The 27,820-nt window shown below is 44.8% G+C and overlaps 2 protein-coding genes across 3 annotated transcripts in view; one reads left to right on the forward strand and one right to left on the reverse strand.

Annotated features, from left to right (window-relative positions):
* LOC141146667 (uncharacterized) overlaps window positions 1-25,637 on the reverse strand; it is an 80,400-nt gene extending 54,763 nt beyond the window's left edge. The window contains exon 1 of one of the 2 annotated variants that reach the window (XM_073633103.1): window positions 25,535-25,637. In XM_073633103.1, the coding sequence (XP_073489204.1) occupies window positions 25,535-25,537 (3 nt within the window). In that variant the 5' untranslated portion in view covers window positions 25,538-25,637. The remainder of the gene's footprint in view (window positions 1-25,534) is intronic. The other variant, XM_073633104.1, reaches the window with a different exon arrangement.
* Window positions 25,572-27,820, forward strand: part of SLC39A10 (solute carrier family 39 member 10) — a 134,083-nt gene continuing 131,834 nt past the window's right edge. The window contains exon 1 of the mRNA XM_073633102.1: window positions 25,572-25,720. The gene's annotated coding sequence lies outside the window, so the exon portion shown is untranslated. The remainder of the gene's footprint in view (window positions 25,721-27,820) is intronic.

A 27,820-nucleotide genomic window follows, 5' to 3' on the forward strand; every position in this document is an offset into this window, starting at 1 on the left:
TCTGGGGCTCCATGCAAGATCTCACCTCATGGAGTTTCAATGATAATGAGAATGGTGAAGAATCAGCCCAGAACTACATGGGAGAATCTTGTCAATTATATCAAGGCAGCTGGGACCATAGCCCCAAGAAAACAATTGGTAAAACACTACACTGTAAAGGACTGAAATCATGCAGCGCCCGCAAGGTCCCCCTGCTCAATAAAGCACATGTGCAGGCCCGTCTGAAGTTTGCTAATGAACATCTGAATGATTCAGAGGAGAACTGGGTGAAAGTGTTATGGTCAGATGAGACCAAAATCAAGCTCTTTGGCATCAACTCGCCGTGTTTGGAGGAGGATGAATGCTGCCTATGACCCCAAGAATACCATCCCCATCATCAAACATAGAGGTGGAAACATTATACTTTGTGGGTGTTTTTCTGCTAAGGGGACTGTTTACTGTAATATTGCTGCGATTATTGATTTAGTGAACTGTTATCATGTTTTTACATTGGCTTAACTGTCAATGGATAATTTAATAAAGATTGTCCTTTATGTACTCTTACCTTTGTATACGCATTGCTACTATGTTTATGTCTACATCAGCTGTTGGGTACACGTCTCATCTAAAGACCCAAACTCTTTCCCCTTTATACAATTGAACAGGGATGGAGGCACATGTCTATGTAGGCCTCATTTAAAGTCCCAAACTTTTTCCTAAGCAAATTATACAGGGAAGGAGGTGTGTCACCACAGTTGATTGTAATTGACATACCCCTTTATGTCTTCACAATATAGGCATTCTATGGTAATAGCTGTTCCCATTTACAGTGGGTTCCACAATATATCTAAAGTTATTTGTTCACTCCGTGTTCTTGATTGCAGTTTATATGTTTCAGTTACACGGCTGGCTTTGTGTCTCGCACGGCATTGACTGCTGGGTTGCCCATTCTTGTCCACTTCCGGAAACTGCGATGTGCTCCGGCTGCCCTTCCCCATTTCCCATGTGGGGGCGGGGACGGGCTCGCCCACGCCTCATCGGCACCACACCTCCCGTGCCGGCTGCAGCGTCACTGATGTTGTGTCAATGTGTCGACATATGGTTTACTATCGGTGCTCTTTGCATGAGGGAGTTCTTTTGGAGCCATACTCCTGATAGGCTTTTGCCGGTCAGATGACGATGCATGCTCCCTCTTATTAGTGCCGCATGACGTTGGGGGCCAATCTTCATGCACACCTCACCTGATGGGGTTTAAATCTACCCCCTTGCAGAGGATCACTGGTCGTCTCTATCACTGGACTACTTTTGAATATCCTTTTAGCCAAGCACTCTACAGCTTATACTAAGATAATTGGATCTGGATGAGCAATCATTCACTCCTTTCCCTTGTTTATACACATTAGTCCCTCTTCCTATCTTGGGGAACCATTCCCGTAGGGTTCTTCATATTCACCATGCTATTAACTGCTCTTTTATTTTTTGTTTTATTGCATACTATCCCATTACACATATACATTGGCACTAGGTTCACTTTTATTTATGTTTATAAGGGTCACCTCCACAGTATGCACAGAGGCACTTTGCTATACTTACCCATTTCTCATCCACCCTTCCAGGCTGAGACCTCACTGGTTGTCTATCCATATAGAGGCTTAAATACCCATAGTTTATCCAATGACATTTTAATAATTTATACTCTTGTGATATAACTTCATATACTAATACATATATTATTTTCATAGATTTCTAATGGATGATCTATTAAGCCACTATTGATTCCCACATGGACACTTCCACCTTTCCTATGATCTCCACAGTACAACCCATCGTGTATCTGTGGCCCCTTCAGTTCCCGTGGTGAACACCCATGGGGTGAGCCCTGGTTGTCGTTGCCGTGCTTGCCATAAAAGCTGCCTTGTGAGTTATAATCAAATTCGTATATTACTCCTATCTGGACTGATAATACTATCCAAATGGATGGTTTTTGACATATATAAATTTAGTTGGTTAAAGTTTTTAGTTAGTTGGTTAAAGTTTAGTTTAGTTAAAATTAGTTGGATTGCGCCTGCTCCTGAAGTGATGTATCACGAAACGCGTATAGCATATTGTGCTGCAATCCTTCTGGCTTTTTATCCTATATTGGTTTTGATTTTATTCATGAGTGTTTACTGTAATATTGCTGCGATTACTGATTTAGTGAACTGTTATCATGTTTTTACATTGGCTTAACTGTCGATGGATAATTTAATAAAGATTGTCCTTTATGTACTCTTACCTTTATATACACATTGCTACTATGTTTAGGTCTACTACATCAGCTGTTGGGTACACGCCTCATCTAAAGTCCCAAACTCTCTCCTCTTTTTATACTTCTGCTAAGGGAACAGGACAACTTCACCGCATCAAAGGGACGATGGACGGGGCCATGTACCGTCAAATCTTGGGTGAGATCCTCCTTCCCTCAGCCAGGGCAATGAAAATGGGTCATGGATGGGTATTTCTGCATGACAATGACCCAAAACACACAGCCAAGGCAACAAAGGAGTGGTTAAGGAAGAAGCACAATAAGGTCCTGGAGTGGCCTAACCAGTCTCCAGACGTTAATCCAATAGAAAATATGTGGAGGGAGCTGAAGGTTCGAGTTACCAAACGTCAGCCTCGAAACCTTAATGACTGGGAGAGGACCTGCAGAGGAGTGGGACAAACATACCTCCTGAGATATGTACAAAACTGGTGGCCTACTACAAGAAATGTCTGACCTCTGTGATTGCCAACAAGGGTTTTTCTACCACGTACTAAGGCATGTTTTGCAAAGGGGTCAAATACTTATTTCACTCATTAACCACTTCAATACTGGGCACTTTCCCCCCTTTTATAATTTTGTTCCCACAAATAGAGCTTTCTTTTGGTGGTATTTGATCACCACTGGGGTTTTTATTTTTTGCTAAACAAATAAAAAAAGATCGAAAATTTTGAAAAAAAAAAACATTTTGCTTTGTCTCTGTTATAACATTTTGTAAATAAGTAAGTTTTCTCCTTCACTGATGGGCACTGATGAGGCGGCACTGATGATGAGGCACTAATATGCAGCACTGAAAGGCCGCACTGATGGGTATTTATAGATGGCTCTGATAGGCAGCACTGATGAGGAGGCACTGTCAGGCATTACTGATGGGCACTGATTGGCATCTCTAATGGGCACTGGTTGTCATGGGTGGGCATACCTGGTGGTCCTGGATGAGCATCCCTGGTGGGCATCCCTTATGAGCACGGGTGGGCATCCTCGGGGGGGGTCTGCGCTGATTGATTATAGGAGGAAGGGCTGGCAAGTAATTTTTTTCTCAACTTTAGACTATGCAGGCAGTGCTGTCCCAGGGCCAGGGGAGGCGGGGCGGCCGGCATGACACCTCCCCCAATGGGTGGCTCCCGGGGTGGACCGCTCGATCCCCGCCTTCTGTTGGTAAAACATAGTATCGGCGTATAACACGCAGGCACTGTTTACCCTCTGTTTTCAGGGGGAAAAAGTGTGTGTCATATGCCGATAAATACGGTAATTTAATGCGTTTTTCTGGATATTTTTGTTGTTATTCTGTCTCTCACTGTTAAAATAAACCTACCATTAAAATTATAGACTGATCAGTTCTTTGTCAGTGGACAAACGTACAAAATTAGCAGGGGATCAAATACTTTTTTCCCTCACTGTATCTCCACTACCCGTAACCGTGGATGATCTGCAGGAACGCATCACTAAAGCTGTAAACTCGATCACGCTGCTGCACAGAGTCTGGTCCGAGCTAGATCATTGCACCGATGCTTGGCGAGTAATGGTAGGGCACACATCGAGTGTGTGTGAGAATAACTGATACCACATGAAACTATATGAGTTGGTGTAACTGTAGCCACCAATGTGTAAGAATTTTCCAATAAAGTTAGGTTTCATATCTGTTGGAATTTGAGAGAGAGAGAGAGAGGTGGCAAAGCTGGAGAGATTTGCTTTATGAAAACAAAGGGGTATTTAACCACTTGCCGACCGCCGCACACACATTTATACGTCAGCAGAATGGCTCGTACAGGCAAATGGGCGTACCTTTACGTTCCTTTTGAATTTGCCGCTGTGCCCGCGGGTCCTGCAAACTCGATCTTCGCCGAAGGCCCACGATCGTGAGACGGAGAGGCAGAACGGGGGGGGGGGGGGGGAGCCGAGATAAACAAGGCATTTCCCTGTTCTGCCTAGTGACATGACAGGGATCTGCTCCCTGTCATGTCAGTGGTAGCCCACCCCCCTCACAGTTAGAATCACTCCCTAGGACACACTTAACCCCTTGATCACCCCCTAGTGTTTAACCCCTTCCCTGCCAGTATCATTTATACAGTATCAGTGGCTATTTATATTTATATTTATAGCACCGATCGCTGTATAAATGACAATGGTCCCAAAATAGAGTCAAAAGTGTCCAATGTGTCCGCCATAATGTTGCGGTCCTGATAAAAATCGCAGATCACCGCCATTACTAGTAAAAAAAAAAAAAGAATTATAATAAAAATGCCATAAATCTATCCCCTATTTTGTAGATGCTATAATTTTTTCGCAAACCAATCAATATACGCTTATTGCAATTTTTTCTTACCAAAAATATGTAGAAGAATACATATGGGCCTAAACTGAGGTAAAAATTTGTTTTTTTTATATATTTTTTGGGGATATATATTATAGCAAAAAGTATTGCTTTCTTTCAAAATTGTCTCCCTTTTTTTGTTTATAGCGTAAAAAATAAAAACCACAGAGGTGAAATCCACCAAATACCACCAAAAGAAAGCTCTATTTGTGGGAAAAAAAGGACGTCAAGTTTGTTTGGGCAATTGTCAGCTAAAGAGACACAGTGCCGAATCGCAAAAAATGCTCTGGCCAGGAAGGGGGTAAATCCTTCCGAGGCTGAAGTGGTTAAAAGCTGATCTCCAGCTTTACTTTCACTTTAAATACAGTAGTTCATTTGGGCCAAATGTAGCTGAGGATACATACAGTTTATACAGCACACCCAGCAGGCACACGTTAGTGAAGGAAATTGTTTGTTTGGGCCAGCTTGGCCCAAACTATTTAAACTGAAAGTAAAGCTGGAGATTAACTTTAGGATCTGAGCAACTGTATTTCAACAATTACCTAAAATCTTTTTACAACAGCTACAGGAACAATTTTTTTTTTTTTATTCCTAAACAGAGTTTCCATGAGGAGAACACCTGTGTGACATTATAATATCCAAGTAATAGAGAATGAGGAGTTGCCAAATTGTATAAAGGTTATTATTACCTCTGTATTGTCAGAAGGGTGTAGCGCTCCTGATCATTGATAGGTGCTGGTCTCATTCCAGCATCGCGGTTTTGGTTGTGATACATTCTCCCTGTCTGTATATGGACCTGCAAAGTGATTGATGTGGCCAGTCTCTGGGTGGGAACCAAACCTGATTTAAGCCAGCCAAGCCTGCAGTCTCATGCTTGCGATATTGAGTTTGTAACAAGTGCTCCAAGTTCTCTGTTTGTCTGCCCTGCCTGCTTTTGGATTCCCTTGTTGATGACCTTGCATCGGATATTGACTAGTTTTTGAACTCTGCCTGCCTTTTGACTATGGATTTGACCCTGACTATTCTAAACCACTCTGCCTTTCTGCCAACTGCAAGTACCTGTTTGCTTTGCTCAGTTCGCACATGCCCCTTCTGTGGTAGCCAGGCATGATAGCATTGCGTATAAGTCTTGGGGGCAACCAAGTACCGGTAGGCCTACTTGCCTTATAGGAAAAGGGGCTGCTATAGGTGAAGAACACAGAAGCCAGCTATAGTACCTGACTACCTGTGTTAGGGGTAACCATGACATGTATATAATATTATTATTATCATGCAGGATTTATATAGCATCAATAGTTTGTGTGGCGCTTTACAACATGTAGACAGTACAGTTACAATACAATTCAATACAGGAGGGATCAGAGGGCCCTGCTCATTAGAGCATACAATCTAGAAGTATATTAATTAATAATCCAGTTTATTAAATATCCCCTGAAATGCAGACAGCATTAGTCTGGAGACATACAATAGGTAATGTTGCAGAGGACAAATGGTCAGAGATAATAAATGTTGACCCACTCTGCCTCAATATCAGCCTCTTAGTGAGTAACTGTCCAGAGGATGTGTAGAACTCCCTATTTACTACATACAAAATGACTTCAAAACAATCCTAATTGTAATAGATGGGGCTAAGTCCCAAGAGTTATTATCTTATCTGGAGATGTCCTAAATTGGCGAGATATTGGTAAATTGTTTCCTAACATACTACTGCTATCTTGGGAGACCTAGCGGTTTCCAGAAAATCAAGTTAATTTGAGATTGGGGCTTTGAGATTGTTTCTCGCTAGGGAACTGATTACAGAAAAGCTATTTTCACCATATCCAAAGAAAGAATGGGAATGATATGGGCAGACAATCTAAATTTGAGACCTGGGCACATGACTTTTAAGCATAGAGGGGCTCTCAATACATTTCAAAAGATTTGGGTGGAATAGCTTCAGGCATCAGGTTTGGAACAGATTGGTGATAAAACAAAAGATGCTACAAGCTGGGGAACAGTAAAGTATTATTCTACACAAAGTGTTTTTTTTTGGATCAGAGAAATGCAAGAGATTAGGGTATGTAGTGTTTTATAAAAGTAATGCCCTGTACACGCGGTCAGACTTTACGACGGAATAAGTGCGTTCGGAGCTTGTTGTCGGAAATTCCGAACGTGTGTGGGCTCCATCTGACTTTTTCCATCGGAATTTCAGACACACAAAGTTTGAGAGCTTGCTATAAAATTTTCCGACAACAAAATCCGTTTGCGTAAATTCCGACCGTGTGTGGACAATTCCGACGCACAAAGTGCCACGCATGCTCAGAATAAATTAAGAGATGAAAGCTATTGGCTACTGCCCCGTTTATAGTCCCGACGTACGTGTTTTACGTAACCGCGTTCAGAACGATCGGATTTTCCGACAACTTTGTCCGACCATGTGTATGCAAAACAAGTTTGAGCCAACATCCGTCAGAAAAAATCCATGGATTTTGTTGTCGGAATGTCCGATCAATGTCCGATCGTGTGTACTGGGCATTACACTGTTTATCTGAAGAAAACCTTTTCAATGAGTAAATTATGAATTAAATGACAAAAGAATGAACAGGAACAAGTTGCGGAACAGCTGGTGGTTCCCATGATATTGGATCTGGCCCATTCTCGTATATTGGGTGGTCATTTAGGGATGTGGAAAAACAAAGAGTGCATTGAGCAGCATTTTTCAGTTTTTCTGGCCTGGTATTTAAAGAGCTGTTGGATAGTATTTTAAATCGTGTACCCTATTAACATTTCCTAGTACCCTTGCCAATAATTGAGTTCATTTTTGAAAGGTTACTATACATCTGGTCAGGTCCCTGTCAAAGTCTGCCAGGGAGCACCAGCATATATAGGCAGTACTACATTACACTACTCTAGAAGTAATCCATCTCAGAGGCACATCCTCTAAGGTTATAGTGAAAGAGCTGTTCTGTTAGTGTTACACAACTTCCTCGATCCAGCACCACATCTGGTTTTACCTAGAGTGTCGCATCCTTGTCCAATCAGAGCAGCAGCTCTGCTTTCTGCTGTGCTGTCATGGAACAGCTCCAGCCTTTCCCCGCACTGCCTGCCTCCTCCTATGCTGTCATGCTACACCTAATCAGAGCAGGGCAGTTCTGGGCCTCTCCCTGCACCCAATCAGTGTGGCTTCCTTCCTCTTCCAGGGTTATTTCAACTCTGTGCACCTTTTGACTCGCTGTCTGAGCAAAGCTTATACATACAAACTTTCAGGCCCATTCCTGCTATCCAGACTTTATCCTCGATTGATTCCTGAGTATTGACTTCTGGCATGATCCTGCTTATCCATGTCTGCTTCCTGTCCACTTACCTACAACCAGCCCAGACCATTGGACTATTTCCAGTGATCTCTGACTTGTGGTACTTGGTACTTAGAGCAAGGTGGTTGCAGCTTTCGGTCAGCATGCAGCCAACCCCAAACCCTCATGAGGGGGCTTCTGATGAATACCAGCTGTCTGACTCCACACCCTGGGCAATCCTGCAACATTTGCTCTGATATGGGACTATCCTCCTACTTCAGCGAGTCCTCTTTCAACTCCCAGGTCTTATGCATTCTAGAAGTAATCCTAGCCCTTTTTCCAGGACCTCCTTCTTCCAGTCTGCTCCATTGCAGTTCCTACCCTGCATCTCAAGCTCCCAAGTCCAACCTGTTCAGTGGTGCCCTTCTGTACTGTGAACCAGCTGTTTGAACCAGCTCTTGGCCTACACTTCTTTAAAGTGTACAAGGCCTTTAATGTTTTCAGTAAGGAAAGTGCCACTATCATCCACAGCGTATACCCTGTTAAAATATTTTAATGTTAGACATCCCCAGGGACTCCTTGATATAGTCTGGAAAACAAGGCAGCAGGAGGCAGCACCTAATGAAAGCATAATCAAGCACATCACTCAGAAGCAGGATACGATAGCGGCATTCATGCCCATAGTTCAGGAACATATGCAGCCAGCATATCACCGCCACACCAGTCATATGATAACGCTGTTCTGCTCTGGTGGCATTATGTAAAAGAAAAAAAAAAATAATGCATTTCTTCACTTCCCCAAAAATTGTGACAAATACTTACAGCTTTAAAAACTCACCATGCCTCTTACTAAATACCTTGGACTGTCTACTTTCCAAAAAGGGGTCATTGTATTTGTACTGTCCTGGCATTTTAGGGCCTCAAGAAATTAGATAAACGGCCAGTACATCAGGTCTGATCAATTATTAAATAGATATACCATAGTTTGCAGACTCTATAACGTTCACACAGACTAAATAATATACACTGATTTGGGTTATTTTTTTACCAAAAATATTAGCAGAAAACCTTTTGGGCCAAATTTATGAAGACAGATTGTTTATTTGCATAATTTTATAACAGAAACAAAGAAAAACATGTTTCTTTTTTAAAATGTTTAGTATTTTTTTTTGTTTATATAGCAAAAAAAAAAAAAAGTGGTGTTTAAATAGCACCAAAATAAAGCAGTATCTGTATTAAAAAACTATTAAAAAAAAAAAACAGTGTTGCATGAATGAGTAATTGAAAGCTGAAAATTTGCCTGGGCAGGAAGGAGGTGAAAGTGTCCGGTATTGAGGTGGTTAAACACGGGGGTTCTATTTTTGGCGTACACTTTAAAGAGTAAATTTCTGTCAACGAGAGAAAATCAGTGATGTCAAAACTTTCAAACAACAATGATAAGTTTAGAGCACATTAAAAGCAAACGATGATAAAAACAAAAGATAAAAAAAAAATAAAATAAGTCGCATATAATCTTAATGCAATAATCCACAGGGTCACAATAAAAGTTCCTAATATTCAGAGTACTTGATATGTAAAGTCCAGAGAGAAATGCAATCCTCCTGCTGCTCCTTTACATCTCCCAGGAAGATCGTGCTAGAACGCTCATGTAAAAACATCAAACAGAAGCGCGCAGGAAGGGTAAAACGGTGACCAAGTTTATTCAATAAAAAAAAGCACACTTACATCTTAATTTGCAGAATCTGGTTTGACAGGCAGCAATCACACAAAACAGGGGGAGATCGATATCACACTTGTAAATGGTGCAGCTGTCAGAAGCAACAAGTGGGTATGATAAGCTGTGATTGCTGGTGAGTAGATGAAGAAGGAAGCTTCAGCACAGCTAGCACTGGCGCATACTGTGAAAAATGTAAGCCTTCCTTGTTTACTGATACCGGAATTATAACTGGCAGCTGTTGGACAGTTATAATGCCGGTATCAGTAAACAAAGAAGGCTTACATGTGTGTTAGCAATGGCTTCAGCAATTTAAGCAGAGCCCGCCAATGCCTTTCAAGCGCAACATCCATTTTTTTCAAGCCTCACCTATAGGAATGAATTACTGACTTTTATGTTGAGACAAGTGGATAAATGGCAGGTAAAGGAGAAAGTAGTGACTGCGTGTTGGCAGCTGTCAGAAAAAAAACAGAAAAATCCCTCAGGTATTACAATGGGGTTTATTTACTAAAGCTGGAGAGTGCAAAATCAGTCTCAATTCTGCATAGAAGAAACCAATTAGCTTCCAGGTTTTATTGCCAAAGCTTAATTGAACAAGCTGCAGTTAGAAGAGGCCTTCCACCATTAGTGGTTTTATTGGAACACACTTCTTTGCTTCGATGAATATAATGCAATTCTCACTGACCCTCGAACTAAGTATCTGTAACACGCCCAGCTCAGTTATAACAGTAAATCAGTCATCATGGGGAGATTAACTCTCCTTTAACTTTTACATTTCCCTATATTTTCATTTAACTTTTCCTTTCTTCACATCTTTCTGCTCCATGACAACTACTTTTCCTCATGTCTCTTTTCCCACTCCTTCAATCCTGTTACTAATCCTCTAATATGTTTAGAGTACAGTAGGTCCCCTACTAACAAACAAGTTCAGTTCCCGGGAGCTTGTTCGCAAGTCCAACAAAGATCAGCGCTTGTAGACAATGGCTGCGAACACTGATCAATGTGTTCTGGTAGGGGGAGTCCCGCTGTCAGAACACAATAGCACATCATGGGAAATCGCTGCATCAACATTGCTTGTGGTACGGTAAACTGTAAGGTTTTTTTCCGTTTAACCAAGCTTTACGCCAGGGGTAGGCAACCTCGGCCCTCCGGCTGTTTTGGAACTACAAGTCCCATGAGACATTGTAAGACCCTGACAACCACAGGTATGACTCCTAGAGGCAGAGGCATAATGGGATTTGTAGTTTCACCACAGCTGGAGGGCTGAGGTTGCCTACCCCTGCTTTACGCGATTGGACATGCAAACACGTGTTCGCATATTTGAAAGTTTGTGGGTTGAACGTTGGTATGTAGGGGACTTACTGTACAACATTACATAGTTATTAGAAACAATGGGTTGATTTACTAAAACTTGAGAGTACAAAATCTGGTGCAGCTCTGCATAGAAACTAATCAGCTTAATTAACCAGTTAAGGACCAGCCGCCACAGTTGTAGTTGTACCGTGGCAGGTTGGCTCTCCTGGGCGAATCACCATCATTGTACATCGGCTGCTTTAAGACCACTAGGGGGAACGCGTGGCGCACCACCAGAGCCGACGCTCCTGAGAGATACAGAACGGGTATCTGTCAATGTAAACAGACAGATCCCCATTCTGTCAGGGGAGGATAGACAGATCTGCTGTTCCTAGTGTTTAGGAACAGCAATCTGTCTCCTCCTTCAGTCACTAAACTGCCCATACATTTGGAAACACCTGCCTGGGGAACACTTAACCCCTTGATTGCCCCTTAGTGTTAACCCCTTCCCTGCCAGTGACATTTATACAGTAATCAATGGCTATTTTTAGCACTGATCGCTGTATAAAGGTCAATGGACCCAAAAAAGTGTCTGATCTGTCCCCCGCAATGTTGCAGTCCCGCTAAAAATTTGCTGATCACCGCCATTACTAGTAAAAAAAAATGGAAATTCAGCTAGAATATTCTACAAGATCCCCTGCAAGGCACGCACGGCGCGCTCTGTGATCACCGAGTCAATGGGACTCGGATGATCACAGATCGGAGTAACGGGCCGATCCCGTGATATAAACAGAAGATCAGTAAAAAGCTGATCACCAGCTTCTGTGTAAGGGACATTGGTCTCGAACCTCAGCTGTGCCCACCAGTGCCGCCTGCCAGTGCCACCTTTCAGTGCCCACAGTGCATATCAGTGCCTACCAATCAGTGCCCACCTGTGTATATCAGTGCCATCTATGAATGCCCAACAGTGGTGCCAATAAATTCCTCATCAGTGCCACCTAGCAGTGCTACCTATCAGTGTCACCTACCAGTGCACATCACTGCCACCTATCAGTGCCCACCAGTGCCAGCTATCAGTGCCAGCTATCAGTGCCCTTTAGTGCCACCTATCAATGCCCTTCAGTGCCACCCATCAGTGCCTCCTCTCAGTGCCCACCAGTGCCACCTATCAGTGCCCACGAGTGCCACCTCATCAGTGCCCACCAGTGCCACCCATCAGTGCTCATCAGTGTCGCCTTATCAGTGCCCATCAATGCAGCCTATCGGTGCCTATCAATGCACCTTATCAGTGCCCATCAGTGCACCCTCTAAAGCGTACATCAATGAATAAAGGAGAAAAATTACCTGTTTGCAAAATTTATTAACAAAATATAAAACTGTTTTGTATTTTTTTTCAAAAATTTCGTTCTTTTTTCATTTTTTTAACAAAAAAATAAAAAACCCAGAGGTGATCAAATACCACCAAAAGAAAGCTGTTTGTTGGAAAAAAAATATAAAAATTTCATTTGGGTACAGTGTTGTATGATGCGATATCTTATGTTACCAAAAGAAACTGTCTGATTACTACATTCTTATATGTATGACTGAAACCACTATAACTTCTCACTATACCAGTGTATTTGTATGGAAAAAAATTCTATGTTTTTCGCATCTCTGTGATTTCAAAATAAATTAAATATATAAAAAAGAATAAAGCTTCGCCTGGAAATATAATCTAACATTGGGGGACTGCAATAATAAAAACTTTGAAAATGTATAAAAACAGTTCATAAGAATGGTATATAATAAACTCATATATGGCATCAATATCAGAACCTAGAGAAAGGGGTAGGGGTGGATGACTAATCTGGGTGGACTACAGAAACCTAACATAATGACAGCCATTGGTAACAAATGGAAAATAACTTTGAAGAATTATTAGTTAATAAAAAAGGTATTACATTATATTACAGTGCCTTGCAAAAGTATTCACCCCCCCTGCCTTTTTACCTATTTTGTTACATTACAGCCTTTAGTTCAATGTTTTTTTAATCTGAATTATATGTGATGGATCAGAACACAATAGTCTAAGTTGGTGAAGTAAAATTAGAAAAATATATACATAAAACTATTTTTCAGAAATAAAAAACGGATAATTGGTATGTGCGTATGTATTCACCCCCTTTGTTGTAAAGCCCATAAAAAGCTCTGGTGCAACCAATTACCTTCAGAAGTCACACAATTAGTGAACTGATGTCCACCTGTGTGCAATCTAAGTGTCACATGATCTGTCATTACATATACACACCTTTTTGAAAGGCCCCAGAGGCTGCAACACCTAAGCAAGAGGCACCACTAACCAAACACTGCCATGAAGACCAAGGAACTCTCCAAACAAGTAAGAGACAATGTTGTTGAGAAGTACAAGTCAGGGTTAGGTTATAAAAAAATATCCAAATCTTTGATGATCCCTAGGAGCACCATCAAATCTATCATAATCAAAGAGACAGTCGCACACCAAAACTCACAGACCGGGCAAGGAGGGCATTAATAAGAGAGGCAGCACAGAGACCTAAGATAACCCTGGAGGAGCTGCAGAGTTCCACTGCAGAGACTGAAGTATCTGTACATAGGACGACAATAAGCTGTACGCTCCATAGAGTTGAGCTTTATGGCAGAGTGCCTAGAAGAAAGCCATTACTTTCAGCAAAATACAAAATAGTACATTTTGAGTTTGCGAAAAGGCATATGGGGGACTCCCAAAATGTATGAAGGTGCTCTGGTCTGATGAGACTAAAATTGAACTTTTTGGCCATCAAAGAAAACGCTATGTCTGGCGCAAACCCAACACATCACATCACCCAAAAAACACCATCCCCACGGTAAAACATGGAGGTGGCAGCATCATGCTGTGGGGATGTTTTTCAGCAGGCGGGACTGGGAAACTGGTCAGAGTGGAGGGAAAGACCGCACCTACACTGAGGGGGAGGCACTGTGCCCCCACACATTGTAAAAGATGGGAGACATTCTTTGGTTCTCTAAATTTGCTGTAGCTGCGATCACCAGCTTTTGTGATGGGCAAGAGATTGGGTGCAGTTCTGGTAGGGAGGAGGAGGACTGCCATTGGCCACTGCTAAAGCCAAGCACAGTCCTGCTAGCCCCGTCCACTATCTGGAGGAAGATGACTCACTTGGTTGCCACTACCAATCTCAGAAAGAATGGATTTCACTGTGATTGAGAAAACCACAATCAGGTGACAGTTTGTGGAATTACTGTTGAGCTTCTGGGAACTTTGTTGAAATCATTCCTGAACCTTTGCGTCACTTACTACTGAACCCCTGCACTCTTTGTCCTTTAAGCCCCAGCCAGTATTCAGCGCAGTGAAAATCACACCCAACTTTTCCTGTGGCGCAGAGCGCCGTGCTTTTTCTCAGCTGCGGGAGCCCAACTTATGATGCTGCACACAGGCCCACTGCTTTCAGAAAATGCCTCTGATCTGAGGGTATCATTGCGCATCCATTCCAGATGCTTGTATCTGGAATGGATGCATACGTCACATACAAGCATGTGAGCTGGATGCGAGAGGTGGATCAGCAGGATAAGTGTGCCAGGACAGGTAGATGTGCAGGGAGGTACAGTGGTGTCTCATCTCAGCTTCCTTTCACCACTCTGCATATCATAGATGAGCAGGAGGGTACAGCGGTGGGGAAAATGAGCAGGAAGGATTCAGAGGTGGGACAGATGAGCAGGAGGGTACAGCAGTGGGGCAGATGTGCAGGGAGGTACAGTGGTCGAAGAGATGAGAAGAGGCTTCAGCAGTGGGACAGAAGAGCAGGGGGTACAGTGTTGGGCCAGATGAGCAGGGGGTTCAGTGTTGGGCCAGATGAGCAGGGGGGTTCAGTGTTGGGCCAGATGAGAAGGGGGTTTTGTGGTGAGACAGAAAAGCAGGGGGGTAGAGCAGTGAAGCAGATGTAAAAGGAGGTGTATTGGTGGGACAGATGAGCAGGGGGGTTACAGTGGTGGGGCAGGAGAGCAAGGGGAACAAAGGTGGGGCAGGAGAGCAGGGGGTACAGAGGTGAGACAGATGTGCAGCAGGTACATTGGTGGGGCAGATGAGAAAGAGGGTTACAGTGGTGGGTCAGATGAGAAAAGGGGGTACATTGATGGGGCAGATGAGCAGGGGGGTTACAGTGGTGGGACAGAAGAGCAAGGGGGTACAGTGGTGGGGCAGATGTGCAGGAGGTGCAGTGGTGGGAGGGATGAGAAGGGGGTTCAGTGGTGGGGCAGATGTGTAGGGGGTTACAGTGGTGGGGCAGATGAGCGGGGGGGGTTCATTGTTGGGCCAGATGAGAAGGGGGTTACAGTGGTGGGAAAGATGAGCAGGGGGTGTTCAGTGTTGGGACAGAGGAGAAAGGAGGCACATTGGTGGGACAGATGAGCAGGGGGTTACAGCGGTGGGGCAGAGGAGCAGGGGGGTACAGAGGTGGAGCAGGTGTGCAGAGGAGAAAGGAGGTACATCGGTGGAACACATGAGCAGGGGGTTACAGTGGATGGGCAAAAAAGCAGGGAGCACAGTGGTGGGACAGATGTGGTGGGGCAGATGAGAAAGGGGGTTACAGTGGTGGGGCAGATGAGCAGATAAATTCAGTGTTAGGACAGATGAGAAGATGGCTCAGCAGAGAGACAGAAGAGCATGGGGGTAGGGCTGTGGAGCAGATGTGCAGGGAGGTACAGTGATGGGACAGATGACAAAAGGGGGTACATTGATGGGGCAGATGAGCAGGGGGGTTACAGTGATGGGACAGAAGAGGAGGGGGGTTTCAGTGTTGGAGTAGAAGAGAAAGGAGGCACATTGGTGGGACAGATGAGCAGGGGGTTATAGCGGTGGGGCAGAGGAGCAGGGGGTACAGAGGTGGGACAGATGTGCAGATGGGTGCAGAGGAGAAAGGAGGTACATCGGTGGAACACATGAGCAGGGGGTTACAGTGGATGGGCAGAAGAGCAGGGAGTACAGTGGTGGGACAGATGTGCAGGAGGTACAGTGGTGGTGCAGATGAGAAAGGGGGTTACAGTGGTGGGGCAGATAAGCAGATTCAGTGTTAGGACAGATGAGAAGATGGTTCAGCAGTGAGACAGAAGAGCATGGGTGTAGGGCAGTGGAGCAGATGTGCAGGGAGGTACAATGGTGGGGCAGATGAGCAGGGGGTTACAGTGGTGGGACAGAAGAGCAGGGTGGTACAAAAGAGCAGGGTGGTACAGTGTGGGACAGAAGAGCAGGGTGGTACAGTGTGGGACAGATGAGCAGGGGTTACAGTGGTGGGGCAGATGTGTAGGGGGTTACAGTGGTGGGGCAGATGAGAAAGGGGGTACACTGGTGGGGCAGATGAGAAAGGGGATGCATTGGTGGGGCAGATTTGAAAGGGGGAACATTGGTGGGGCAGATGTGCAGGGATGTACAGTGGTGTGGCAGACGAACCGAGGGTTATAGTGGTGAGGCAGACGAGCAGGGTGTTACAGTGGTGAGGCAGATGTGCAGAGGGGTACAGTGGCGAAACAGATTTGCAGGGGGGCAGTGATCTGAGGTGTGAAGGTGCATGAATTCGGGCTGATCTGAAGTGTGGCGTTGCAGGAATTGGGACTGATCTGAGTCGTTTGAGTGCAGGATGTTAATTTCTCACTACAAAAGTAGTTAACAGTATTTACTTTATAAAAAATCCTTTTCGTAATTGAGAGTGTGAAGTTGACATTTTTTGGTTACAAAATCGTCACGCTCAATTTCTTTGAAAACATTTTTCGGCACACTGTGCTCAAAAGTTGCCTTCCCCTGATATACTCTGTAGTTCTCCTATTTTATTTCATCTATTTACAGATGTATCAATTTTATATACTGTATATTTACAGTATTTCAACATGCAACATTGTTTCCAAGTATATCCACATGCTCTGGATTTAGAAATTTGACATCTGTTGCTTTTGTGTTTTTACCAACATTCTTCTTTCTTCTAGTGCAGGGATTTCCAAACTTTCTAAACAAAGGGCCGGTTTACTGTTCTTCGAACTTTAGGGGTCCGGGGTGTGGCCAGTGGGAGTAGAAAATGTCCTGGCATCAGTGGGGGTAAACAATGTCCCATCTTTAGCATTAGGGCAGGGGTGCTCACTGATATGGCCTGCGATGTCCTGCTCTGGGATGGCGTGTCAGCAAACCCAGATCCCGGGTTCCTGACCCGCCATCCTAAAGCATCAGTGGTAAGATTGGAGCCAGCGGTAGAGGAAGCATTCGGCTGCAGTAGAGAGCAGAGCCAATGCTTCTGGCATAGTGACGGCTCCTGTCACAGGCAGAGTGATACCAAATACACTCCATCTGGGAACAGCCAGCGATACCCGCCTGGGACAGCAACAGCCTGGGACAGATATGTGCAGGAATCCTGAGGAAGAAGTGACGATTAAAGTCAGTTTTTTTTTTTTTAAATTAAAAGGCAATAGGCATATACTGTGTGTTCTCTACACGGGGTCATCTGACCTGCTTTCAAATTGAACCTGCGGGTTACCCGCACTGAGCAATAGACTTCTGTTACTACCTGTAGGTTTAGTGCGCTTTCTAAAAGCGCACCAAAACTCCTGAATGCAGGAGTTTTGACGCGTTTTCAGAAAACGCACCACACCTGCAGGATATAATAGAATTCTATGGCAAACTGCAGGTAACCTTCAGGAAAGCCACAGGTACACTGCGTTGCACCCGCTGTGTGGGTAAACCACAGGGCATCAGTGTGAAAGCAGCCTTAGGCCCCTTTCACATGACTGGTCTGATCGGGCCCGCCTTTACGTTTTTCAGGCGGACCCAGGCCAGCCCTCTATTCATCTCTATGGAGCGACAGATGTATACACACTTGTGTCTGTTAACACCTGCCTACCTCTAATCTGATCGGCTAAAAAAACAGAAGGGGATCTGTTCCCTTCCATCTGGGTGAACTGGATCAGATCGGAAGGCCCAAAGAGGAGAGCGGCTGTGTCCGTGTCCGCTCTACATATGCAGAGCATACACGGACCTGTCATCTGCCCGCTCTGCTCAGTGTGGCCCGCGACCGGTTATTAAGTTGCTTAAGTGGCCCTCGCTCTTCAAAAGGTTGGGCACCCCTGTATTAGGGGGAAGGAATGATGCCCCATCATTGGTGTCAGTGGGAGAAATAGTGCCCCATTAGTGCCAGTGGGAGGAATAGTGCCCCATTGTAAAAAGTGATTGTAAAGGCTTGTTTTTTTCTTTTTTTTTTTAAATAACAAAAATGTTATACTTACCTTCACTGTGCAGTTGGTTTTGCACAGAGCAGCCTGGATTCTCCTCTTATCGGGTCCCTCTTTGCTGCTCCTGGCCCCTCCCTTCTTTGAGTGCCCTTCAGCCAGCAGCTTGCTACAGGGGGGGCACCCAAGCTGAGTCAGCGTATCCATTCAGACACGGAGCCCCGACCTGGTCCCGCCCCCTCTCTCCCCTGATTGGCTGACTGACTTTGATTGACAATCACGAGAGCCAATTGCGCCGCTGCTCTGTCTCAGTTAATCAGGAGGAGTGTCCTGGATGGCTGAGGGGAACGTGGACATCGCTGGAGAGAGAAGGGGCTCAGGTAGGTAATTAGGGGGGTAGTGGAGGGGCTGCTACACACAGAAGGTTTTTTATCTTAATGCATAGAATGCATTAAGTTAAAAAACCTTCTGCCTTTACAACTCCTTTAATGTCAGTGAGAGGAACAGTGTCCCAATGGCTGGATAAAGGCAAGCAAAAGGCCTCATCTGGCCTCCGGGCTGCAATTTGGAGACTCCTGTTCTAGTTATTTTTTATCAACTGTTAGTAGAGCTGCATGATTAATTGTTAAAGAATCAGATTGCGATTCTTCTCCCCTCGTGATCTTAAAGCATTTTGCCGATTCTATGCAGAGTTCTCTGCTCACAGCTAACAGCTGTCTAAAAAAAACTCCACAAAAAACAGGCAGCCTGCCAAGTTTTTGACAACATCGCTTAGATGGAGATAAGGAGGAACATTGTAACACTTCACCCTTGTAGAACAAAGGTATGAACTTCGGTCTGTAAATGAGGGAAGTTTAACCACTTAAAGACAAAACCTTTTTCTGACATTTGTTGTTTACAAGTTAAAATCAGTATTTTTTGCTAGAAAATTACTTAGAACCCCCAAACATTATATATATTTTTTTAGCAGAGACCCTAGAAAATAAAATGGTGGTCGTTCCAATATTTTATGTCACACTGAATTTGCACAGCGGTCTTTCAAATGCAATTTTTTGGGATAAAACACACTTTAATAAATTAATAAAAAACAAAACAGTAAAGTTAGCCCAATTTTTTTGTATAATATGAAAGTTGATGTTACGCCACGAGAATCGTGATCTTTATTCTAAGAAAAATAATTGTGATTCTTATTTTGGCCAGAATCGTGCAGCTCTAACTGTTAGTATGCTATTTATTTGAATTTTTTTTATTTACTCATCTTTCAAAGTACCTAAATATGTTACTAATGTCTGTAATCATCATCATTATCACAGCTTATTGTACCGGCTTGTTGCTTCTGACAACTGCATTTACAAGTATTTTATTGATTTCCCTGTTTTGTGTGATTGCTGCCTGTCATACCGGAAACTGCAAATTAAGATGTAAGTGTGCTATACTTTTTTATTGAATAAACTTGTTTACCATTTTTACCCTCCTGCATGCTTCTGTTTGATGTTTTTACAAAATCAGTGATGTCAACTACTAGCTATACCAGATTGGAAAGAGAATCCACTCCAAACATACCATGTTAGCCTAATAAATCCCTGGAAGGATTGGGAGGCTCTCTCTGCATAAAGCAACCTTAAAGTTTCACCAGCAAAAGGTATCCCAGAGGCATAAGTGAAGTAGGTCAGAGACCCTATCTACTACTCAGATTCAGGAGGTGGAGGAGTTCTTACAGAAAAAGCAACAGATGTTTTCAGATCTACCTGGTCAAACTCACATAACAATGTAATCAATGACACTGGGACTGAGCCTCACGTCCAAGTAAAGTTGAAATTTCATCAGGTACCTGAAGCTCAAAAAAATGCCCTTGCAGAACATGTACAGAAAATGTTGCTAGAGACCCAGAAAGGGTTTGCTGATTGACTGTCACGTCTTCTGCAAAAAAGGCCAAATGACGGGCGGCATCGGCCGTTTCAAAAGAAGTCGGCCGACATTAGGCCCGTGTATAAGGGAGCCGGTCTGAAAAACGCCAGCTTCTGTCAAAGGGTCATGACCAACTCCCAGTCAGCGCTCTCAGCCAATGGCGGGGGGCTGTCCTCCTGTCAGAACACAATAGCACAGCAGGGATTGTTAGTACAGTGGCTCTGACCTGAGCTGTCAGGTCATTTTTGTTCGACCCGCTGGATTGAACGGAAAAAAACTAGTAGTGTGTACAAGGCTTTAGCTGGATACACACTATACAATTTTCTGTAGATTTTTGCTTCAGATTTACCAAAACCATATAATATAAGGTCAAACCTTAAAGGGGTTGTAAACTCTCACGTTTTTTCACCTTAATGCATTTTATGTCACTGACCCGCCCCCCCCCCCTCCCGTTTTACTCACCTGAGCCCCGTAATTCCCACGTCGAAGACAAGCTCACCCTCTCTGCCCATTGTCTCAGCTCTTGATTGGATAGATTGAAAGCAGCACAGCCATTGGCTCCTGCTGCTGTCAATCAAATCCAATGACGCAGGCGCCGGGGGGCAGGGCCGAGTCCGGCATTCTGTGTCTATGGGCGCAAATGCTGGAATCGGGAGCGTGCCCGCATGATAATCCCCCAGGGAGAGCGCTTCTCCTAGGTGGTTTCCCACCACAGTGCGTAGATAGCAGGAGACAGCGGGTGTTAGGAGTTAACTTTTCGTCCCCTCCCGCATCCTAGCAACCAATCACCTGCTGGTTAACTTGAACGGTTAACTGAAGCAGCTCCTGCTCCCGCCCTCTGTCCAGTACTGTGCTGCCTCCTACTCTCTGCTCTGCAGTGAAGATGAGAGCGGTGGAGGCTGAGGGGAAGGATCGGCAAAACAGGGATGTGTTCGCGATCTACCTTTCGGCTGCCTGCAGTCGATGGGTAGATTGCAATTAATGGGTTGCCAACCCCTGCCCTAAACCATACATTTTTTTTAAAGTGCAGGAGCCACGGAATAAAATGTGTTTCTGATTTTGTACATACTACGATAGTTGTGCAATGTTTATCAGCATAATATTTTCTATATAAATTACCCTAAAATTTGTATTAGAGCACATAAACACAACTTACACAATTCATTTTAAATATAAAGTATAAAACTCAATCAACAAATATTTGTGAATTTTGAATTGTAACTTTTTGCAAATGGTGATAATTGAATGTATGTTAGACATCAAAGAAATTCTGGACAGCCACACTCCAAAGATATTTGCCTTTATTCATTAAGGTGTCATCCAAAATACAGGTCAGAGCAAAGTGGAACACAGCTTACGCGTTTCACACTTGACTAAGCTATGACTAAGCACTCCTTGTAGTGCGAAACACGTAAGTGGTGTTCCACTTTGCTGTGACCTGTATTTTGGATGACACCTTATTGAATAAAGGCAAATATCTTTGAAGTGCGGCTGTCCGGAATTTCTTTGACGTCTAACTGCCATAGCATTGCCAGCACCTGGACTTCTAGACTGTAGGAGATGCCTTTTACCTTGATCTGACCCACCTGGAGCGGTGATACTCTCTCAATAATTGAATGTATGCAAAACTGTATGTAAGCAACTTACACTAAACATCTGGTGGTTGATATCACACCTATGCATTGTGTTTAAAGCGGAGTTCCACCCTAAAGTGGAACTTACGCTCATCGGATTCCTCCCCCCCTCCGGTGCCTCAATTGGCACCTTTCAGGGGGGAGGGAGGTGCAGATACCTGTATAAAACAGGTATCTGCACCCACTTCCGGGCATAGATAGCCGCAAATGCCCGCCCCCCCGTTGTGTTCTGGGAAACACACAGTTCCCACAACACAACGGGGACCAGTGAAGACGGGCAGCGCGACTCGCGCATGCGCAGTGGGGAACTGGGCAGTGAAGCCACAACGCTTCACTTCCTGATTCCCTGACCGAGGATGGCGGCGGGGGCAGCCGAGAGACGAGCGATCAATCGCGTTCGGCTGCCGACATCGCTGGACCCTGGGACAGGTAAGTGTCCATTTATTAAAAGTCAGCAGCTGCAGTATTTGTAGCTGCTGGTTTTTAATATTTTTGTTTAAGGTGGAGCTCCACTTTAATGATCGATCCACAGTGCCATGTGTGTGCAAACATTTTATCACATCATAACCCACTACTACATATTGGGGGTTATTTACTAAAGGCAAATCCACTTTGCACTGCAAGTGCACTTGGAAGTAAACTCGCTGTAGATCCAAGGGGGACATGCAAGGAAAATACAAAACAGTATTTTAGCTTGCACATGATTGGATGATAAAATCAGCAGCGCTTACACTCATTTCATATCTTCCCCTTAGATTTAAAGTGACTGCACTTCCAAGTGCACTTACAGTGCAAAGTGGATTTGCCTTTCGTAAATAACCCCCATAGAGTTCAATGAATGTAGTTTAAAAAAGTAAGCATTGAAAAAAGTGTACACCAAAATGCACACCTACTGGTGTGACTTGACCCTCAGTGTGTTAGTATAGGTGTTGGAACACATATAAAGCATTACCACAATGTGTGTAGTGGGCCGATTCACGAGGTCACAAAAGGTCATCCACCACCAAAATTCAGCGTACACAGAGCAAATACCTGGGTACAGGGATGGATAAGCAGCACTGGACACAAGCTGTCTATGTCCAGGACCGCTCATCTTAATACTGAATACTCAGCACTTCCACACTCATACAGAAATCTGAAGAGATAGAAAACATGGGCTATGCCAATGTAGAAAGGACTATAAACTTTTGAATTAAAAAGGCTTTTAAGCAAAGGGGGAAACCAGGGGACAACATTAACACTTCACTAAAAGAGACAGAAAAAGAGACTGCAAAGATCAAGAACCTGTCTCCTGTTAACCCTTAATGCAAGGAGTCCTGTTTGATAAGGAAATCGTGGACCAGCTATATCGGAAGCTGAATGAATTTAGGGTGTTCTTATTGCATACAGACTCATTTCCTAGTGAAAAACAGACAGCGTGTGTATGTGGGCACTACATACAGGGTGGTTTCCCTGCTTTACTGCAAAGAATTAGACAAACAGCTGAGAAAAAGATAAAAAAAACAACGGGGGGGGGGTAATTTTAGATTGTGTAGGTTTTTGTTTGGAGGAAGATTTTTGCTGGTGAGGAAGAAGGAGGGAGATTTCTGATTCGGTTAGGACTTGAGTGCAAGCAGTCTGTGCATTCTAGTGATGCACCAAAACTTTGGCCGCTGAAAATTATTGGTCGAAAATAGGGTTTTCAGCCTTGTGCCGAAAGAAAAAAAAGTGCAGATAATGGCTGTCGAAAACACCTGTGATTTTGCCTCGATTTTACCGCAATTTTACCTTGCTTATGGTGTGTTTTTTCATAGGCATGTGACTCCAAAAATGCATTAAAAAAGTAACACGGGTGCATTTTTGATGCGTTCCTGCTGCGTTTTCAATGCATTTTAATGGGGAGGTGTGTTGTTTTTTTTTTTAACTGACCAAATATGCATCAAAAATGCAGCGAGCAGGATTTTTACCACCGCTTCAAAAGGTGCCCATAATGGCCGACAATAAATTCATATTCATGATATTATTTAAAAAGTCTAATATAATACAATTATTTATAAAAAAAATATATTTTTTTTAAAACCGTCAATTTCTGTTTCGGCCAAGTGCATCCTGAATTTTCGGTTTCGGTACCGAAATATTCATTTTGGTGCATATTACATATAAGATTAAAGTGGTTCTAATGGGTGGGTGTTTTTTACCTGAATGCATTCCCTGCATTCAGGTAAAAAACACTGCACTATTTCCCTCCCCCCTCTCTAAACACTTACCTGAGCCGGTGAGGGATCCAGTGCTGTGCCCAGCTGCAGTCTTCTTTCCCCTCTCTTCCTCTTCTCACAGTCACCTGGGGAGGAGCCAATGTCTGAGCCAATGTCACAGGCAGTGTGGCTCGGGAGTGAGCCCACATGTGTGCCCCCATAGTAAGCGGCTGGCTATAGGGGCACACTGAGAAAAGGATGAGCCAGGAGCACCAGTGGGGGACCCCATAAGAGGAGGGTCTTTTCCGTTTACACATGGCTACCTCTGGGTCCAATCTGATCCGGCAAAAAAAAAGAAAGGGGATCCGTTCCCCTCCATTTGGCCGCATCAGATTGGAGGGCAGTCGGGTGTAAACTGACAGCTGATTTGTTGAAATCTGGCTACTCATAGAGCACAGTGCACTCTCTGTATAAGCAGAACGGACACTGACTAGTCATCTGCCTGCTCTGCTCAGTTCAGCAGTGGATCTGCGGCAGGGGCGGCCCCTCCATTAAGGACACATGGGCCCCACCCCCCCGTCCATCGCCGCCTCCCCTATCCATGCATCCAGCCCCTTTCAGGACACCGGCGCATGGATTCCAATGCAGAGGGGATTTTTTTTAAACCACCGATTAGAGTCAGAGGCTCTAATAGGCTTCAATATAGGGTGGGCTCGGCTCGCCTGCCACCCGCCACGGTGGGGTAAGTGTCCCCCCCGAACAGCGTGGGGGGGGGTGGTGGGTGCCGCTCGGGGGATGGGTGGTTGCTTGCTGCCCCACCCAAAAAAAAAAACACCAGCCACCACTGATCGGTGGTCAGATCCCCTGCCGAGCAAAAGCGGATCTAGCCTGTGTGAAAGGGGCCTTAGGGTGTAACATGTTAACGTGTTCCAGCAACCTCCCCTCAGCCCCCTTTACCTTGATATCAGACGAGAGTTCTTCTCCCCGCTGTCACATTTTAAAATTGGCGTGGCTATGCCCACACAGCTGCATCATTCATTACCAGTAATGTGTGAACAAATAAACTACAAGTCCCATCTGTCACCACAGCAGACAGCTTGTAGTTCACTGACACTTTCTCCAGCTTTCAAATTGAAAGCCTGTACAGCTGTACAGAGGTTCAGCCAACATAGCTGGAGGGAGAGTGTGCACATTGCACCCACAATCCACTGATGGCGGGGTGCAATGCTCTGCAGGCTCCTGCGGGAATAACAACAGCACTTTTCTGCAGAAAAATCTGGGCATTTATTATTTTTCCCTGAAAGGTGAACGTATCTTTTAAGCTTAACTATGGGAAAAGTAAAAAGCTTCCCTTGCACATTCCATATCCCAGGAGGTTGCAGGACCAGTCTCCCTCCTCCGTGCGATCTCGTGCAGACGCAGTTTCATCAGGAAGTCGCAGCTTGGCTGCAGGGAGGACAGAGCAAATCCTATTGACTGCTACATTCCTGATTTTTTAAAAGTCACCAACTACAGTATTTGTAGCTCCCGATTCTTAGTAGAGTTCTTCTTTAATGTCAAAGCTGCTGAGATGTGAGTGGCTGACTTGTCTGGAGTGACTGTTGTAGTGACATTAGCTTGTATGGTGAGGAGGACCCCCAATGACTACGAATCCACCAGCACACAGCACCCTATTACTAGCGCGCGGTAACAGCCCACAGCGATGCACGCTGACAGCTCCCGGACTCACCATGGTACGCCGATCTCTCTTATTCTCTCCATAAACAGCGCTGACAGTCACAAGCTAAGCCCCGCCCCTTCCGCTACATCACTTCCCGTACCTAGAAATCACGCTAGTAGAGCGCTGCTCGCTCAGGTACTACATAGACTTGTGTGTAAAGGACGTCGTCAGCAGGCCGGGGGCGGAGGGTGAGAGGTGAGTGCGCTCCATGCTGTGTGTACGAGTGACACATGGCGCCGATAGAGGGAAGCTGTGCCCAGCCAGAGTGGTGTGTGTGTCAGCCTGCTCCGGTCCTCCTCACTACACCTGGCCTGCTCTGCTTCGGAGAGACTTCCTCACCCCGCACCGCATGACTGTGTGTGGTGACTGAGCGGCTCAGCATTCTCCCCACTTCCTGACTTGTGCAATGTCTTCTGTCCTTTGTTTATCAAGTCCTGAGTGATGTGAGTTAAGGAAGGCTGTGTGTGCACACCTCATGGGGGGGACAGCTACTAAACCTGACCTTCCATTCCACTCTAGCAAACCCTAAGGCAGAATCTGGGGTTCATCTTTACACATGCTCTCTGCTGGAGTGAACGTGTCACAAGCGTCTCCCTGCACAGTTTTCCAGAGAATCTGTTGAGGGAAAGGGTTTGTTTACACACATGGTAGCCCTCTGAAGAGACTTGGATTACTTTCCAGAGGGTGTATTTCCAGGCAGCGAGAAGGTGATGTCGCCTCCTTGTTGAACCCCCTAAAAGCGTCCATTCGGGCTCGGCGCACACTGCTGCGATGGCAAAGTTGTGCTGCTATGCCCTACGGCTTCCTTCTGACTTGGATGCTGTTTAGGGACCTGTACAAGGGCTGAAATCGCACCCAAGTCGGACCAAAGTAGTGCAGGAACTTTTTCTGAAGTCCAGAGTGACTTGTGTAGTATCAGTTAAGACAGCTCTCATAGGGAAACATTGAATTTGACATGTCGTGATTTGGGGTCTCACAAGTCGGATCACGTCACAGCAGTGTGAACCAAGGCTAGGTTTACACTGGTGCGATGCAGACATCGCATGTGATTTGCAACAGGTATTGCATCCCGCATTCCTGTGCACATCACCTGCAATGTCTGTGCAGTTCAATTTCAGCCATACAGCAACTAAATCGCATTGTATGGGTGATCACTAAGGATGAGCTCCGGCGTGTTCGTGCAGCCCACGTGCAGAGATTGCCAGGAAGTCGGCACGATGCCGAGCTAATCACGGGCAGTGAGACATTTACCCAGTGTGAGGCTGCAGAGATCGGGAAATGTCTCACTGCCTGTGATCAACACAGTGCTGACTTCCTGGCGGGCTCTGCACATGGGCTGTGCGAACACGCCGGAGCTCATCCTTAGTGTTCACATACATGTGATTCTGGCAAGCGTACTGTATTTTGCGATTTGTTTCGGGGTGTCGTTAAGCCTAGGTTCACCTTGGTCTGATTTGACATGCCAAATCAGCAGCTATTGCTGGCAATGGCACCGACCCGATTCCCAAAAGTAGTTCCTGTACTACTTTTAGGGACTTCAGGGGGCAATTTGTATAGACATCTGTGCAGGAACCCGCGCACAGATGTCTGTTAAATCACCCCCCCGAAGTGGGACTGCATTGCCGGGTTGAAATTGTGCAAATTTGGCTAAACTCACACGATTTCTGACCTGCGACAATGCGATCCTAGGCTAAGATAACAGACCCCTGCAGCAGGTTGCATGGACGCCATGTGATCTTAATGCGATGCGGGAAACACACAGGATTTGCTGTGTTTCCTGCATCGCATAAGCGTGAACTTAGCCTTATAGACAATTTGTCTGATGGCTGCCTAAACACTTGGAGATTGCTTGGTATCCCTTTTCAACCTTGTGCAGATTTATCACAGGTACTTGTATAGCACAGCCAATTTATGAAGTGCTTTACACATGTATTGTACATTCACATCAGTCCCTGCCCTCAATGAGCTTACAATCGGAGATCCCTAACTCGCATTCATACATAGACATATTAGGGCCAATTTAGACAGGAGCCAAATAACCTATCAGCATGTCTTTGGCATGTGGGAGGAAACCCACGCAGGCACAGGGAAAACATGGAAACGATGCAGATCAATTACTCTTGATCGTATGTCTTCAGGGAAACGTTTTTGCGAGGCATGGTTCATATCAACTGACTTTTCTTATGAACAGCAATCCTAAAATGTTTGTATGTTTATCAATCAAAGTAGCTCTAAACTACACCTCCAAATTCATTTAATCAACTGGACTCCAGGTGTGCTATCTACTGACTGCAG

The sequence above is a fragment of the Aquarana catesbeiana genome, linkage group LG06 (genome assembly GCF_042186555.1).
Source record: "Aquarana catesbeiana isolate 2022-GZ linkage group LG06, ASM4218655v1, whole genome shotgun sequence".
In the NCBI taxonomy this organism is placed as follows: Eukaryota; Metazoa; Chordata; class Amphibia; order Anura; family Ranidae; genus Aquarana; species Aquarana catesbeiana.